This window comes from Dioscorea cayenensis, chromosome 11, assembly GCF_009730915.1.
Source record: "Dioscorea cayenensis subsp. rotundata cultivar TDr96_F1 chromosome 11, TDr96_F1_v2_PseudoChromosome.rev07_lg8_w22 25.fasta, whole genome shotgun sequence".
In the NCBI taxonomy this organism is placed as follows: domain Eukaryota; kingdom Viridiplantae; phylum Streptophyta; class Magnoliopsida; order Dioscoreales; family Dioscoreaceae; genus Dioscorea; species Dioscorea cayenensis.
The window spans coordinates 22,177,925-22,195,751 of record NC_052481.1 but is presented as its reverse complement, the minus strand read 5'-3'; the positions used below and the strand labels follow the sequence as shown (position 1 = coordinate 22,195,751).

The window sequence follows — 17,827 nt, the reverse complement described above, 5'->3', positions numbered from 1 at the left end:
GAGCTCAATTGATGAATTTATCATAGTGTTATCTATTTTTATATGCTAACTAAAAAAAAAATTTATAGGCTAAAAAAAAATGTAGGTGGAAGTTAAGTATAAATGTGATATAGAAATTTTAAATATATTTAAATAGAGTTTTAAAAAAAGGATTAAATGGGTATGACTTTTAAATTTAATGATTTATTGGTTAGTTCAAAATATCATATGGTTCACTAGGATGTTTGAAATTTTGGAAGGACATCATTGTCCTTTTATGTAAAAATAAAGATTTTTTTTCAAACAGGGGTTTATAAATATAAAATTATCAAAAATCCTAGGAACAAACCAAGCAAAATTTACAACAAACTCATACGCATTTATTAAATCAATAATAAATTAAAAAAAGGATGACATTTATGTTAGTTGGGTCCTATTATATTCCAAAACCTTTTAGACTTACAGGAGATTCCCTTCACTTTTTGAGTTGGAGGAAAATGAAATATCAAACTTTTGGTTGAAATTTTTATTTAAACTGTTCTTGCCATCCAATCAAATAATAAAATATAATATAATAAAAACTTGCATAATTGTCAAATTGAGATACTTTTGGTTATAAAAGAATTTCAATAATTTTTTTCAAAAATAAATAAATAAATAAATACAATAACATAAAAATAAACTTATTATCATGAAAAATTACCCCAAAAATATGCCAATTCTTTTTTTAACTCAAATGATTTTTATAAATACCTAGTAATTAGATACGATAAAAACATTATATAAAAGACTATCACTTATATGAAAACTATTTTTAAAAGCGGGCATTAATTTTTGATTAATTATCCTAAATTTCACTCATCTCTTTAATATCAAAAACAACTCTGTTTGATGTATAATATCTTTTTAATGATGTACAATTTTATATAATTTTTCAAATTTTTTTATGTCTTTTAACTTAGATTGAAACAAATAATTTAAATCTTTGTAAATGATCACTTAGTCTATTAAGACAGGATTTTTCTTACACAAAGTGGTTGTATCATGTTAAAAATGAATTTAAACTTTAACTTAAATAGGATGAGGGCACAACTATATTGAAAAATTGATTTTATATTTGTGCATGCCCTCAACATATGACTTATTTACATTAAATTAAAAATAAAACAATGAATATGTTTTGGGTATCACTAATATTATGTTGCATATGACCAAAAAATCCTAAATAACACACATCAATTAAATACATTTTTCTCGTCATCCACTCCACAATCACATGTGGTATAGAGTAAAAAAATAAAAAGTAATATTTTCAGCATCACATTCACCTTATGTTTTTTTAATAGAGTAATTCTCCTCCGCCTGATCGAGAATACTTCTGTTGCTTTTTAGTGGTCTTTATCTTCTCAATCTTCATTCATCCTTTTTGTTTTTATTATTTCCATTCGTTTGTTTCATTATTTTTGAAAAAGTGGATAAGCATGAAACGTTAAATAGAAAAGAGGGCAGAAGCTCTACATAGGGATAACCACCGAGGTGGTAGGGAAGAGAACAACAAAACAAAAAGCCGCAGAAAAGAAAAAACCCTAAAGGAGGAATCCTTTAGGGGCTACAAAAACAAAGACCACGAGCTAGATCTCGCTGAGACGGGAGTCCAGACGGCAGGGTGAGCGCCCCGAGTCTCTTGAGCTCAGGAAATCCAGGCTCCTCTTGATCTTGGACACTGGCTCATCAAGCTTCGCCTTCTTTGACTCAGGAGCTGCATTGAACCAAGAAATTAACATGCATATAATTTTTAGGATAATGGAGACAAATGGGAGACAAATAGAATTGAAAATCTGAGCGTTTCTTTCAGTCCAGATATGCCAAATGATAGCTCTCACAAGCAAGTCCCAAAAAGGAAGCAGAGTTTTAGGCAACCTGCTCCTCCAGTCTCCCCAAAGGTCCTTGAGTGACCTAGGAAGATAAAAATCCCAAAGAGGCGACCAAAGTAGCTCCAAATGTCACGAGGGAAAAAAAGGGCAAAAGAGGAGGAGATGATCAGCGGTTTCTACGCACGCATGACACAACACACAAGTGGTAGAATGAGGCGAATTACATCTACGCAGGGGCTAAGTTCTCGAGTGTCGGGAATCTTGTTAGCCCAGGCTAACCGAGTTGAAAAAGATTGATTTTTTGGGCAAACCCCCCTCAGAATGACAGGTGTTTTGTTACATCGAAGACCTCCATCATTCAAGAAATTATAAAAGGCTTTAACACTTGAATCGCCATTTTGCGGTGAGAGTCCAACTTTTTTCATCCATCCCATTGGATAAGCGCGCAACGGTGTTACTGACATCATTGTTTTTTTTATGATGCAATTTTTTTTTTCTATTTTTTATGTCTATTTATTGTGTTTTCTGTTTTTTTTTTTCTCTGTAGTCTGTTTGTGTCTGTTTGTCTGTTTTGGTTTGATTTTCTAATAAATCCCTGCTAATCCACTATATTTAAAATATATATATTAATCTTATTCCCAAAGAAGTTCTTAAATGGAATATTTTCCGTGAATAAGTATTATAACAAGGACTTCAGTGAAAATTGGTTATATAAACCATTAAAAGATCCCTCAAGAAGGATAGAGCTAAGCGGAGGACGCTGCTCTCAGAGCGCTTCAACTCCGACCATCTTTTCCGGCGCCAGCGGTAGCCGTAGCTGGCCTGATCCTCCTGGACATGGCCCTCTCCTTTCTGTGGGTCTGGGCTGGTGCCCTTTCCAAGCTTCTGATCTACGATTACCTCGGCGTCCCACCATTACCCCGACGCTGATGTCCTGAAAGATCGTCGTCGGCGTCACTTATATGTTCTTTTTCGCTTGGCTCACCGACCATACCGGCGGCGCCTCCTACAACCCCCTCACCGTGTTCTCCTCTGCATTCTCCTCCGGCGTCAAAGGCTTCTTTTTCGTCGTCTTTGTCCGCATCCCCTCTCAGGTCTGATACTTTTTTTTTCTTTCTTTGTTTGCTTCTCTTTGAGATTTTCCTTGATTTCTGGGCGTTGTTGGTACAGATGAGCAATTCAAGTTTGATTTCCAATGTTTGTATTTGATTTCACGCCCAACATTTATATGGGAGAAAAATATTTCTCTTGTAAAAATTTGGGAAAAAAGAAGCGATTTCTGAAATCAGGTTAATAGTTCTGAGAAATTCATGGGGCGATTGTATGCTTGATATTGACGAGAGAAGTATGCACTAATATCTAACATTCAGGTTCAGAAAGTTTGTGAAATTAGTTGTCTCAATTGTGGTTGTTGGGTTGGCTGTTCTTTGTGTTTTTTATGATTATGAGATTATTTTTAATTATGCTGCATTAATGCCAGCTATCTTCTAAAGTTGGTTTCTTTTTTTAGTTTGAGTGTCATATTTTCTCACTGTAAAAATTCTTCAGTGAAAAGCATGGCGCAATGACAGTAGCTCTGTATGATTGCATATGGCATCATATACATATTCAGTCATTATCCAATTACTTGCTATGGGTTATTTAATTGTCTCACGATTTTTGTCGTTTCTTACGCCAATCTTAAAAATACAATAGTTTGATAACTTCAGTCTGTCCTGTTCAGGTACTTGGATCTATTATTGGAGTTATGCTAATCAAAAGAGTATGCCCTAAAGTTGGTCATGGACCTCGTTTAAATGTTGGTATGCATCATGGGGCATTAACAGAAGGACTGCTGACATTCTTCATTGTGCTTGTATCTCTGGGACTCAAGAAAAAGACCCCAAAAAGCTTCTTTTATGAAGACCTGGATTTCAAGTGTATGTAAGGGAGCACTTCATATCCTGGGTTCTGATTTAACTGGAGGAATCATGAACCCTGCTTCGGTAAGTGCTATATATGTTATTTTTTTAAAAAAGCATAATGCTTGTCAATCTGAGGTCATGATCTGGTTGCACAAGTACATTTTTGTGCCACTCTCATCCTTGTGTTGCCCCCTGATTGAGGGAGATGAACAGTTAGAATTTTTCATCGCTAAACTAATAGTTGCAAATCAGAATAATGTAAATACCCTCCTAAGAAATTTATCATCACAACGTGAGCAATAGAAAGCACAGTACATATCATACATCATTATATTTAAATCTATTAATAATGGTGGGATGACTTGAGTTGATTAGCAATGTGAGGCAATGCAGTCAGTTATAGGCAGGCTAGTTTACCACTTTTGTTATGTGAAAGGTGGTTTCCCTTATCATCCTTATGTAGCACAGTCACCGGCAGCAGTTGCTATGCTTATGCAGCCTATTTATTTCTGTAGAGCGCGGTAGTCTTGTCAACAGTTTCATGATTTTTCTTGAATGAATTATAGACCATTTGGCTCTAACATGAGAACCTACTCTGTAGATGCTCACTTTCTTAGAATGTGAGGAGGCCTTTTGCTTTCTATTTGTTCTTATCTGGCTCAACTTTAAGAAAGAAAGATCCTTAAAGCTTATCTCTTCATAAATGAATTTCAAGCATTTGATTAAGGAATAGTCATTATTCAGGTTTCAAATCCACTAGAGGTACCATGAAGTCTGCCCTTGTGTGTGTCAGTCTGTCAGACATTTTACTTTGTGACTATCTTGATTTATCCAAGAGAACTAACTGCATGCTTTAACAAAGAAGGGGATACTTGAATCTGTATCACTCTTGTGTTTCTTCCTTATGATTGAATGAATATATATAGAACAAAGTCAGCTGTCCATCATGTTGTAGAAGGATGACATAGATGAAGTTGATTGGAGAACCTGATAACAAACTATTGTTAGACCATGAGAAAGGGCATTATTCAAGACCCATAAGCTGGCCATTTTTTACTAGTGGCTGCAAGAAATTCTTATGGCTAGCATTAATTATATGACAATCATGACATTGTTTTCTCTGATGAATTGATATACCTTCGATACCCAAACAAACACTAAAATGTGCAATGGCCAGTTGACATCTTCTTGGCCGAAATTAGTAAATATTCATTGGGGTATGATATTCCTTGCCAAATCTATCGATCACATTAATGCTTTTATGTACCCAATAACTTTTATTTGTATGAGGAGGCTAGTCTAAATTCCAGCAATTACCAATTAGACAATACCGGATGTTTTAGATCATAACACAAGTTCACTTGCCTTTCATGGTACGAATAATTTATAATTCCAATTCAATTGACTGTGATAGTCAAATCTCCTATGTAACATTTTCTCAGCAATCGTGAGCGAGCCGAGCCTTAGGCATCATAATGGTTGTAGTGATGGTCACACATGACTTTCACTTATATTCAAATGCCCTACATTGTGAGGTCTGGTTTTATTTTGTCAATAGCTTTATGATAATTCTAATTTTGCGTTTTAAATACCTTAGTTTGAATTTCATGTACATACTCTGGCATTGTATGAGTGAGGTGAAAGGTATGCCCAAATGTACAACTTTGGATTTCTTAATGAATGGGAAGTCCGAACGCCCTCAATTTTTTAAGTTGTTCTATGAACTAAATCTCGACAATCAGGCTGATTTAAATCATCAGCATCGAATTTAGATATAAAATTTGTTTGAAGATCGGAGAGACTTCATTGAGGAGAGGAGGTTGCATGTGTTGGAGGGATCACAGAGAGGAGTTTACCAAGTTTACATTTAGATTTAGGTAAAGAATGATCAAAATTTGTTGCATAAATTGCTATAAATGTACTGCTAAAGTCGATGACAAATACTAGGAAAATGCTGTTGATCTAGTTGTGGTTATTATAGATCCTGCATACATGTGATTTGTGACTATGTGAGCATAAACAGAAGGTTGACAAAGCTTATATGACACAGATGAATTACAAGCTAGCTGTTCGTAATTTATCATTCTGACTTCTTGCTCGGATCATGTTTACATGAGTTACTGATCATCTAACTCTATGATTTGGTCATTCATCTTATCTCCTTTAAATTTTTTATTTGATTTGGACCTAAGTAATATGTTTAACAATTTTCAATACTATTATATGCAAACTTAATTGATGAAAATCTGTCCCATTAGGCTTTCGGTTGGGCATTCGCGCGAGGAGATCACATAACACCGGAGCATTTGTTGGTCTATTGGGTCGCACCCATCCATGCAGCAATATTGGGTATGTGGACCTTCCGGTTACTGACTGAAACCAGCAAGAACAAGGAGCCAAGAGATGAACTGAAGAAGGCTAAATCAGAGTGATGGATGGTCATACCATTTTACTCATTGTTGATGTGTCTTCTGGGCAACTTGGCTTCTTGTAAATTATTGTGCACACATTGGAAATTTGTAAACTGTATTAAAAGGCAACACAATCATTTGTTGTCTTAATTGTATTTGTTCCTCGTTAAAATAATTGCCAGTTATTTATATTTCCTCCAGAGTCCAGATATTTAAGTTGTGCATGTTTATTGTTGTGTAAATGTTTATGGTTCTAAGCTTTAATGGAGAAATGCCTTAAAACCAATACAAAAACTCAGTATTTTGTACAAATAATAGATGCCATTTATACCCAAGAATAGAGATGATTTCCATTTTGATTCTGTGTTGTTTAATAGAAAATTTTCTAGGAGTTTCTACACTGATTTTGTTATTTCATTTTGAATTATTTTATTAAAAAGAAAAGGGGAGTGGTTAATATTTTCTTCCCCTTTCTTCTCGAATAAAAAAATAAAGTGAAATATATATATATACTTACTCTTAATGCTATCTCCTAAAAATCTTTCTTTCCAATTGATTCTTGATAGGACATTTGGCTATTATTTATTGGTTGGATTTATTGGTTGGATGTTGACATGTTGTTATGTTATCTCTGTTATCATAAAAGCCTTTCTTTTTTTGGGTACACGTTTAGAATTGGTTTCATCTTGCTGGTACATGTTAATATCCAAACATTTGGAAGACCCGTGAGTGAGCATAAGTGCTGGACATTTGGCTAATTTCCATTGGTTCAACATAATCAACAGCCTGATTTTCTCCCCTTTGTAATCTATGGTTAGATCACTCTTCCTTTGTTTTTCAAACTCCCTTCCTTTGTTTTCAAACCCTAGCCGCCGGTCCGATGAGGGATCAAAATTTAACTCTTTGCTTCTCAAATGCCTCAGTCGCACAGTCAGTGAGCGTAAGTGCTGGACATTTGGCTAATTTCCATTGGTTCAACATAATCAACAGCCTGATTTTCTCCCCTTTGTAATCTATGGTTAGATCTCCCTTCCTTTGTTTTTCAAACTTCCTTCCTTTGTTTTCAAACCCTAGCCGCCGGTCCGATGAGGGATCAAAATTTAACTCTTTGCTTCTCAAATGCCTCAGTCGCACAGTCGATCCCTTCTTAAGGGTCACTTCCTCGCCGCTGTTGCCGCCTGCCCATTACCTATCCCACCCTTCCTGGCCTCATCCGTCATCTCTCTCTCTCTCTCTCTCTCTCTCAAACTCTGTTGAGATCTGGAACTCAGAGAGGTTTACAGTGGATCAGCGAAAAGGGGAAAAAGATGATATCACGATCACTTTCCTCGCCGCCGCCTGGCAAGCACCTGCCCCAACCTTCCTAGCCTCATCCGCCATCTCTGTATCTTTCTCTCTCTCTCAAACTCCGTTGAGATCTGGAACTCAAAGAGTGAGGTGAGATATGACATCGCGATGATTAATATGGCGGGAGGTCTGCAATTCAGCTTACGAAGATGGAGGCTGGAGGTGCCGGCTGACGTGCCTGGTGGTTACTCTTAACCACCAGACTTTCAGAGAGCGGTTACTCTTATTCGAAGATGGGTGTGTACTTAAACATATTTGGTATGTTGTTCTTTTCCCTCTTTTAAAGCTATTTTTTTGTATTTATTTTTCGATATGATTCTCATATTTTTAGCTTTTCCCATGTATTGAGGGAAAAACAGCTTGATAATGTGATGCATAATCTTGCATGCATGAACACTAGATTAAGAAGGCTTAATTTCGCCACTGTCTTATGGGACAATTAGAAGCTAAAGAAAAAGGCTTCATTTCCCATGTACTGGTTTCTAATTTTGTGCTTTGTTTGTGTGGATTATTGTAATGAATATGTGATTACAATATTATTTTTTTTTAAAATAATCCTATTTGTGCCGACGTTTGGATTGATTTAAAAAATTGGTGAATTTGTTATCCTATAACTGATTTGTTTGTTTGATTTTCATCTTTGGTTTTCCGGGTTGTAGTTTTTTTTAAAAGGGTCATTGTACTGATTTGTTTGTTTGATTTTCATCTTTGGTTTTCCGGGGTGTAGTTTTTTTTTTTAAAAGGGTCATTGTACTGAATATGTGATTACTATGGTTTTTAAATAATCCTGTTTGTGTTGATGTTTGGATTGATTTTGAAAATTGGTGAGTTTGTTATCCTTTAACTGATTTGTTTGTTTGCTCTGACCCTAGAGAAGACCAGTCAAGGAAGGTGAGGCGGCGGCGTCGCTTGCAAATGAGGGAGGCGGCCGAGACCAGTCAAGGAGGGTAAGGCGGCGGCGTTGATGGTCGTGCGGAGTCCGGGAGAGTGGAGAGAAGGTATCTCTCCTCTTTCATTTCACATCATTGTTTGAACAAGATATATATATATATATATATATATATATATATATATATATATATATATATATATATATATGGCGTTGTTTCTAAATTTCATCTTCCCGGTGCCGTCGTCGTTGTTCTTAACGGCCATGAAGGTGATCGGAGCCACGACATCGGGGTTGGGTGGAATCTCCAAGGCCATGGTGAAGAATATCAAGTACTCCACGTTCTGGATCAAATTCTAGAAAAATCCAATCTTTATTGAATCAAATTTTGTTCCATAGTGGCATTACCAATTGTTAGAGAAAAGGGTGAAAGGAGACAAGATGAAGATGGTGAAAAATCAGCAATGAATAATGGGAAGGAAGAAGATGGCTTGAGCATGATGGAGCATGCATCTATGGTTAAGAATGCTAATGGAAAAGTAATTGTCATAGTTAAGGAGCTGAAAATCGAAAAAGATGAGTTCTTGAATGCTCCTGAGACTAAGAAAACATTGTCAACTTCTCAGATTTTAGTTGCTCCTGTTGATCAGGAGAGCTCATAGTATGTTTCTGCTGTGGAGGATCAGTCATCAGAAACTGCAGATTCTGAAATTTGGGTTTCGACAGAGCTTGTGACAGTTTTGTCTGTTGATCAAACAGACGCTATGGACAAAGATGAGGTTTGTAATTTAATTTGCATATTATTATTATTATTGGTATTATTTTTCTGTTCCTTATTTATTTTATTTTAGCATTCCTGATTCTTGAATGCAAATAGAAATGGTAGTAGTCCACTAATAAGAGAGAAGTTCAATTCAATTCCCAAATTAGTACCCCTGTTACTAGGATTCTGTTTTTCTTATTTTTCACTTCCAACTCATTTTAGTTTAGATTAATGCATTGTACAAGCATTGAATTTAGTGTGTCATCAAAATTTCAAGATTACTATAATCCAAATTCAGTAACAAGATCTAAAGATGTTAAAAGCTCATAGTCTCATGCCATTCTGCATTCAATTAGGAAATATGACTATATAAAGTAACAATCTAATATAGCACTGATCCGCAATACAACAAACTTGCAACAAATCATGTATCTTTTATATCTTTGTTGTGTATGTGATTTATGTGATATTGGTAAATCCAATGTAGGGTAAGTTTAATGAAGAGAAGATATGGGAGGAGATTTATGCATTACGAACAATTACAAGATACCAAGGGGATTTGCACATGTCCTGTGTTGAGGAATTGATTGCTTTATATATCTTTGCTGGAGTAGAGCCCCCTACTTATCTTAAGGATTCCCCTAAACTCAAGGAAGTTAATGATATGCTTTTGTTCTTGAAGTCTGTAATTGGAGTCAGGTGAAGCTTCATGTTGAATGCTAATGTTTAGTTTGTATAAACAAGTGTAAAAGTACTGCAGACTCTAGCGTACTTTTATAAGGTTTTTGGTATTTGTTCTGAAAGTTGATTGCACACTACTTACGTGGCCTCCTCCCTCCTGCTGTGGTTATTGGGAGGTTTTTAATTTGTTTACATGCTTTGTTTGCTTCTCATCTGTTTTAGGTTATGATTTCCTCTGATATATAAATATCAAGTTGATATATATGAATTGGATAGGATATACACATTAGCATTTTGAAAATTCAAATCTTTGTCTGATAAGTATGAAATTGATATGAATTGATAGGATTTGTACTTTTTTCATATGAAATCATATATTTGAAAATCCAAAACTTTGTTTAGATTTGGATTGGATTCTAATACATATATAAATTTAATGGTAGGAATTGAATAGAATTGACACATTGGTAGCTCAGTGCATTTTAGATAAGAATGGCCATTTATCTTTACAAGCCCAATAATTTTTTATCTATAGCATTCAATTGTTGGTATAAATGCAATCCTAATCCTAATGTTAATTGATCTTGCATGGTCCCACCATTGGATGTAATCAACTCAATTCCTTGACATGTGTAACTCAATTCCTTGACATGTGTATATTTAATTGCAGGTGTAATCTTATCCTGACATTGCATTAAAATTACTTTGATTTCTCAAGTACATGTACATTAATTAGATTAGATCAAATAAATCTCAACTGCCATCCATTGTTGCTTATAAAACCATCTCAATGCATTGTAACAAAGATAACTCCCACTTTTGGCCCACACATCTTTTATCCTGACATCCATTGTTGCCATCCATTGTTGCTTATCCTGACATTGTTTGAAAGTTGGCTGAGGCTATTCAATATTAGGTAAATCTTTTAATTATGATTTTTTTATTTGTTAATTTTAATACCTAACATCCTTTATGTTTATTTTATAAACTTTTTTTTTATTTTATAATAATTTGAAAGCCCATTTGATTTTTTCCATTGATTTAAGGTTGTTTGATACAACGTGGTGATGGTTACAAAAAAAAAAAGGGGCTATATATTATTATTATTATTATCTCATCATCATCATCAATATTATTGTTAATATTATATGTTTCCAAAAATATTTTTCCTACTAAAATTTGATAACAACCACTTAATGGGTCACATTAACATATATGTATTTAATGTTCATATACTTGGAAATTATTGAATTTAATGTCTATTGTAATTAAATTAAGAGAAACTTCTTGCAAATCTTAGATGATAATGGTATTATGAAATTTAAAAAAAAAATGAGGATCCTTTTATAATACAAAAATATCTAAAAAGTTTGAATGTGAAAATTTGAAAAATTTTAAAACTTAAATTGATTTTTTTAAAGGAAAATTGGTAGGATTGTAATTAACCAAAAGTGTAGGGTTTTATTTAATAATCTCTAAAAGTCGTGGGGGTGAAAATTTTAAAAATTTTAAAGCCAGTTTTTAAATGGATTTTTTTTAAAGGTTAGAGAGGTTTGATGAATAAAAAACCCAAAAAAAAAACCGGTTAAGACATACTTTGAAAAAAAAAAGTATAATATGATTATATAAAAAGAGATATGATTGGGAAAACGGGTTGAGATATATTTTTTTATGAGGTTATTAAGTTTGAAAACTAAAAAAAATAAAAACAAACAGTTAGGAATGGAAAGACAAGGAACAAAAGACACATAAGAGTAGCATATGAATGGTGGGGCGATCCTAACATATAAGCAAAGGAAGAATACAACAGCTACACATTGTAGTCAAGAAAACATAGGTTATGCCCTAAAACCCTTTTTTCTTATTATAAGACATTTTATTAAATATATTAATTATATTGTTTGAGAGAATTTATTAAGATAACTTTATTTAGTTTTTAGATAATCCAGAAATATATATATATATATATATAATGAATTCATAAAAAACTAGAAGAACATAGAGTGTTAGAGAGGGAGAGAGAAGAAAAGAGAGAAAATAATGATGATATATAAAGCAGAGAGCACAATTAAAACAATAAAGAATGCATTATTTTATTTATTAACATTTAACAAATTACTTAACAAAAATATATATTTTATCATAATCTTTTACTACTTAAACTCACTCCCCTCTCTATATGTCTGATTATCTATCTATCTACTTATTTATCTATATATATATATATATATAAGTTTTTATGATATTTTTTTAGTTTTTTCTAAAAATTATCAATTTGGTTTAGACATTGTAATACATATGGTTAAAAAACTCATAAATTCAAAAAAATATATTGAAAATATTTAGTATGACATATATTAACATTTAATAAATTACATTACGAATATAATATATGATTATCGAATAAATTCCCCTCGCCTACAATTCCTTAATCCACACCTAATTTATTTATAAGCCATCATGAAAACATTTCATGAAAGCTAACAAATCATGATTATAATGTTAAGTTCAAATTAAGATGAACGACAAAAAATGTTTCAAAAAATAATAATAATAATAATAATAATAATAATAATAATAATAATAATAATAATAATAATAATAATAATAATAATAATAATAATAATAGATTAATTACTATATTTAATGCATGCGGTGATTAATCACCAAAAAGACATAAAACTATAAGAGATAAATATATGATGTAATCCTTTCATTAAAAATAGATAAATAGCTAATTTATTAAATAAGAAAAATACAATATAAACTAATAATAAGAGAAACACTCAAAAGATTAAAACCTTAAATAGAGAAAAAAAATGATATTACAATAACAAAAGATAATACACTTAATGTGAACATTCACACAAAAGCAAAAAGAAAAAACAAATAAACCATGCATTAGTGAAATCTACATCCTGGTAGGAAATGGCTTCAAAAGAAGGAAATGGTCACGGTGCTATCTAAAGACATCTGAGAAGCGTTAATCCACCCTATTATCTGCATAAATCCAAGCAATAACAATATGAATAATTTTGTTAATACTTAAGAAAAAACCATAGCCTGAAATAAAAAGATAAAAGAAATTAAAAAAAAAAAGGATTACACCATTGTTATTGTAGCTCTTAAACCATAAGTATAACACATTTGATTTTTTTTTGTATGAACTATGTACTAAAGTTTGAATAGAAATATATATATATATATATATATATATAATGAATTCATAAAAAACTAGAAGAACATAGAGTGTTAGAGAGGGAGAGAGAAGAATAGAGAGAAAATAATGATGATATATAAAGCAGAGAGCACAATTAAAACAATAAAGAATGAATCTTTTACCATTGTTTATTAATTATGTGCTCTCTCTCTCTCTCCTCCTCCTATCATTTTCTCCATCTTCATCTTTATCATCTCTTCATTAATTGTACCATCACTATACATGTCCTCTCTATGCATTATACCAACCTTACAAAATATAGCAAAAGCAAAAAATGCATAATATTTCACATAATGCATAATTAGTTAAGTTTACATGCATGCAACTTTTAAGAGGGAGAAATATACAACAATAAAATATGCAATTAACTTATGCTAATATATAACCATACATAATATAAATTATGTTTTAGTAAATATGTTAATTATGAAAAAGGAAAAATATAATAAACCACCCAAAGAGGAAAAATATAGCAAACCACTCAAAGCCAAATAGCACCAGCTACTTTCAACATAGGAATGAGCTCGCCGGAGACATGAATAGCTATAAGCCGATCCAAACTCCCAATCAATTCCCCCCCAATGAATACCATTGGAAACAATGATAGAACGAAAGTCTTATCATCTCCACTAAGAATTCTTCTGACATTACTCATTAACATCATCCTCGCTACAAACCCTTCACTAACTTCATACATTGTTGGATAAGCTTTCAATCCTTCCAACAATCTCTGAGCAGCTATAGTTCATGTGACAACCTCTTCTACCTATAATCACCACCATCTCGCCTCCCATGATTGATATCAAACCTTCCTCTTTGATACTACCATCACATAATTGCTCCATCATGATCTCTCACTCTCAAAGATTCTCAAATATAACATAGGCTGTTCTTCCCACCATATTCATTATATAGTATAATATTAAATTATTTATATATCATAAATATACACTGACATTACCAATATGCTATTTGTATTTATTCCCTCATAAAACCCATCAGAAAATACATAAAGACTAATCTTTTAACAAAATCTAGCATATGTAAAGATAATTAACAAATTAAATCCTCCAATTATTTTTATTAATAATAAAAATAAAAATATCGTAAATTAATAGATATTTATTACACCATGAAAATTTTAAAAATAATATATCATATATAATAATAATCATACAGCTTACATATCTATGTATATGATGAAGGTTAAATGTTTTATTTTATTTCCTGTATAAGTACAAAAAAAAAAAACATTACATGTCAAGATATCAGAAGATTTGCAAGATAAAAAATATATATACTCCATAGATAATAAAAAATACAGAAATGTACAAATACTTGTTATATCATGAAATATTTTAAAAATAATATATCATATATAATAATATTAATAGTATCAATAATAACAATCACATAACAATTATTCACAAAAACACAATTCAGATTATTTAACTATCATAATATTATCTCACTCATATATTCTACCTCTGTCATTCACATCTTTTTAAACATTTTGTAATTAAAAAAACATAAATCTAAACCTGAATCCTAATTCCTCCCGACAGAATTAATGCCACATTTAAAGAAAACATCCTATCAACAGATACGAATCAAGCTAAGCGATTCTACACCTAGGGCTAAAACTATATAATATATATAATACTATAATACTAATATTATCTCAGTTAGCCATTGTACTCATTTCGTCCATATATAAACAAAAAGATATGATTAAAACTTTTTTTAATAAGAAAACAAATCCTATTAAAAGATACAAATCAAACTAGCAAAAGTTAACCCTATATAGCCTAGGAAAAGCGACTCGTACAAAGAAAAAGAGGAGAGAGAGAGAGAAAGGCGAGAGATCCAATCGTTGCTGCACGTTGGCTAGGGGTTTGAAAAATAAAAAGCTCTTTCAATCATAATAAGACATTTCTCTTCTAACCAGAACAGAACAAATGTCCATCAAACAAAAGCTTAAAAAATATATATATTTGGGTGATGAGATTAAGATTGAAAGATCATCTAAGCCTAGGAAACCAATTTGTTGGTGAAAAAAGGAAAGAAGATGGAAAGAAAGTAAGAGATCCAGCCATTGATTGCGGTGGTTAGGATTATAGTTAGAGATAAAAGCTCTCTCTTAATCATAGTGTGGACATGTGGCTTCCTTTCATAGCAGAACAAATATCCATCAAATTAAAACTTGAAGAATAGGAAATTATAATAATAATCTATCTTTGATTAATTTAAATCATTATATCACCTTAAACATAGTATGTCTTAAGTATACAAAAAAAATACTAAAGCATAAAAAATACATAGTCATTTTTATCAAGCTTAACATTTTTTAATTAACTACTACAATGTTTGTCAATATCGAGCTATTAATCAGTTGTTTTAATCTTTTAAAACATTTCCACAAAGTTTGACATTTCAGCAACTTTATGTTATTTCAATATATATCAATAATTGACATGACACAACAAGATAAGACCTTTAATAATTGCATAAGTATTAATTTATTCTGATAAAGCTAATGATTATTCTCCATATAATGGATGATATCCATTCAAATTGTCTGATGTTTTCAACCTAACCAAAGAAAAAGCGAAAAGGAAAATGGAGGGAAGAAAAAGAAAAGCATCGCATCCAAGTTCAAATCAATCGTGTTTTTGTGGTAGTAGTGCAGGAAAGGGGAAAAAATACCAAGATGTTGCAATAAATCTTGACAAAGAACTGGTTTGGTTCCTATCTACATAGTTATTGTCATTTATCTTACAATTCTCCTCCTTCATTTTCCTCTTCTCAATCTTTCTTCTTAAAACATAAGTAAATTCTTAAACACGGATGAAATATTTTTACTAAATAGTTTACCATTGTCAGTGTTGAAGAACATTGATTTAGTATGGAGGAGGAGCTATTGGATTAATGGGTTTGATTTCTCGGTGTATTTGATGGTGGTAGAAATGTTATAGGGTATGGATCTCTCTCCATACATTTTCAAAATACATTCATTTATTTAATGAAAATTTGCTAAAGTTATTAACAAAATCTTTTATTTGTGTTTTTAGTGCCATTCCAAAAGCTCTAATGGGTAGAGAGGTATGCCAATAAATTGTTTCATTTTTCTTCCATTCTTCCGATGTGTATGGTTTTTCACTGCCCTTTAATGACATATCCACCTGAATTGTCCACACATATGAAAACATATTCTGGCAATACTATATTTGTATATAATTTTCCATTTTTCCCATTTTGAGTTTCGGATCACCGGTGTAGCGCTGTCGAGAGTAAAAATGGTTATAGACATGCGATCATAGGAGAAAGCGTAGCATGCGGCAATCGTGTCGATGCATTTATTGCTTCCCGGAGTTAGTATAGAAATTGCATTTATTATCACTTAATATCACATATAATGAAAACTCATTTTCTATTGATATATATATATATATATATATATAGCTAACTTACAATTCAAACTTTCAATGATAAATATAATGAAAAATATACTTTCCTCATGTGAATCAATCGAAAAATATGACATAAATTAGCTACTATGAATTTTTAGTATATATCTATTTGCAAAGCTTACTAATAGTTAACATAGAACAACTGATATACTGTAGATAACATTTTTCAAAAATACTTTTAATTTTGCTACCACTCTTTTTATCATTAATTATACTTAAAATTCACATATTCTCTAATCGATTATTATATCTACTTTCTTCCAATAGACAACTATAAATTAAAAAAATAAAAATTTCCTCATTTAAGTATATTGTTTTAAATATTTAGGAGGTTATGGAACTCTTGAAGAGCTTTTTGAAGTAATTATTTGGGCACAATTAGAGCATCCATAACAAAACCCGGTAATTTGATCTCAATGCTCTATATACACACATGAAATTATAAAAGATGATACATAACTTATGCTTTGTTCCAGATTGGTTTTGTTAAATGTTGAGCGGATATTATAACTTCGCTATTATCATTCATCGATAAAGTTCTAGAAGAAGGGGTCATCAACAACTAAAGCTCGCATGAGGATCATCATCTCTACGCAAATGCAAAGGAATTAATTTAAATACTCGAAGTAATAATTATAAAAATTTGGAATACTATTTACAACATGTTCTTTTTATCTGATCATTATTATTAATTATTTTTACATTATGATTACTGAGAATATTCCCCACATTCATCTCCCAAAAAGTCCCATCTTTCTGCGACTGATTGACCTCAACCTTCCTGTTGCTATGGATGACAATGTTGAACACTCCACTGTCTCTGATACACATCCATAATACAACCATACGTGGGATGAAGTTATTTCATTTTTTCCCCCTTTTATGTTCACCTTTTTTTAGTTGAAGATGAGAACTTGAACAACTTTTGAATCCTATAACTAAATATCTTCTACTATCAGCTCTCTTTTGCATATGGCACTTGTCTTCATGGTTTCTATAATTATTAAAAAAAAATTACATACAGTAATCCATCTTAAAGTATTTCTTGATTTCTCCTTTCTTAGTCAAAGAACCAATGAGAAACCCATCTTAAAGGCCTCTTTAATATCATCTCAAAAACAACATTGCTCTTAAATTAATATTTATGTGATGATGAATTATAACAAATTCTCTTGAATGATAAAGTATTTGTATATATATATACATTAGACAAGTATCTTATTCCAATTTTTACAACAAAAAAAGAAAAAAACCCAATTAGAAGGCTTAATACTTAAAATTGTTTTTCT

At 31.7% G+C, this 17,827-nt stretch overlaps 1 protein-coding gene and 1 pseudogene across 1 annotated transcript; both read left to right on the top strand.

The window, feature by feature from the left end:
• Positions 1 to 6,359, top strand: part of LOC120271792 — a 9,608-nt pseudogene extending 3,249 nt beyond the window's left edge.
• A 2,309-nt stretch (positions 6,360 to 8,668) lies between these two features.
• Positions 8,669 to 10,077, top strand: LOC120271791. Its single transcript, XM_039278465.1, has 6 exons — positions 8,669 to 8,736; positions 8,823 to 9,045; positions 9,091 to 9,183; positions 9,655 to 9,852; positions 9,972 to 10,024; positions 10,071 to 10,077. The coding sequence occupies exons 1-6, from the start codon at positions 8,669 to 8,671 to the stop codon at positions 10,075 to 10,077; spliced, it is 642 nt and encodes a 213-aa protein (XP_039134399.1).
• Positions 10,078 to 17,827: the final 7,750 nt, after the last annotated feature.

What these genes read in the sequence shown, in the direction of transcription:
- LOC120271791 (XM_039278465.1), top strand. Translation starts at nt 8,669, where the DNA reads ATGAAGGTGATCGGAGCCACGACATCGGGGTTGGGTGGAATCTCCAAG. An exon ending in GCCATGGTGAAGAATATCAA is followed by an intron (nt 8,737 to 8,822) that starts GTACTCCACGTT and finishes ACCAATTGTTAG; the next exon opens with AGAAAAGGGTGAAAGGAGAC. An exon ending in ACGCTATGGACAAAGATGAG is followed by an intron (nt 9,184 to 9,654) that starts GTTTGTAATTTA and finishes AATCCAATGTAG; the next exon opens with GGTAAGTTTAATGAAGAGAA.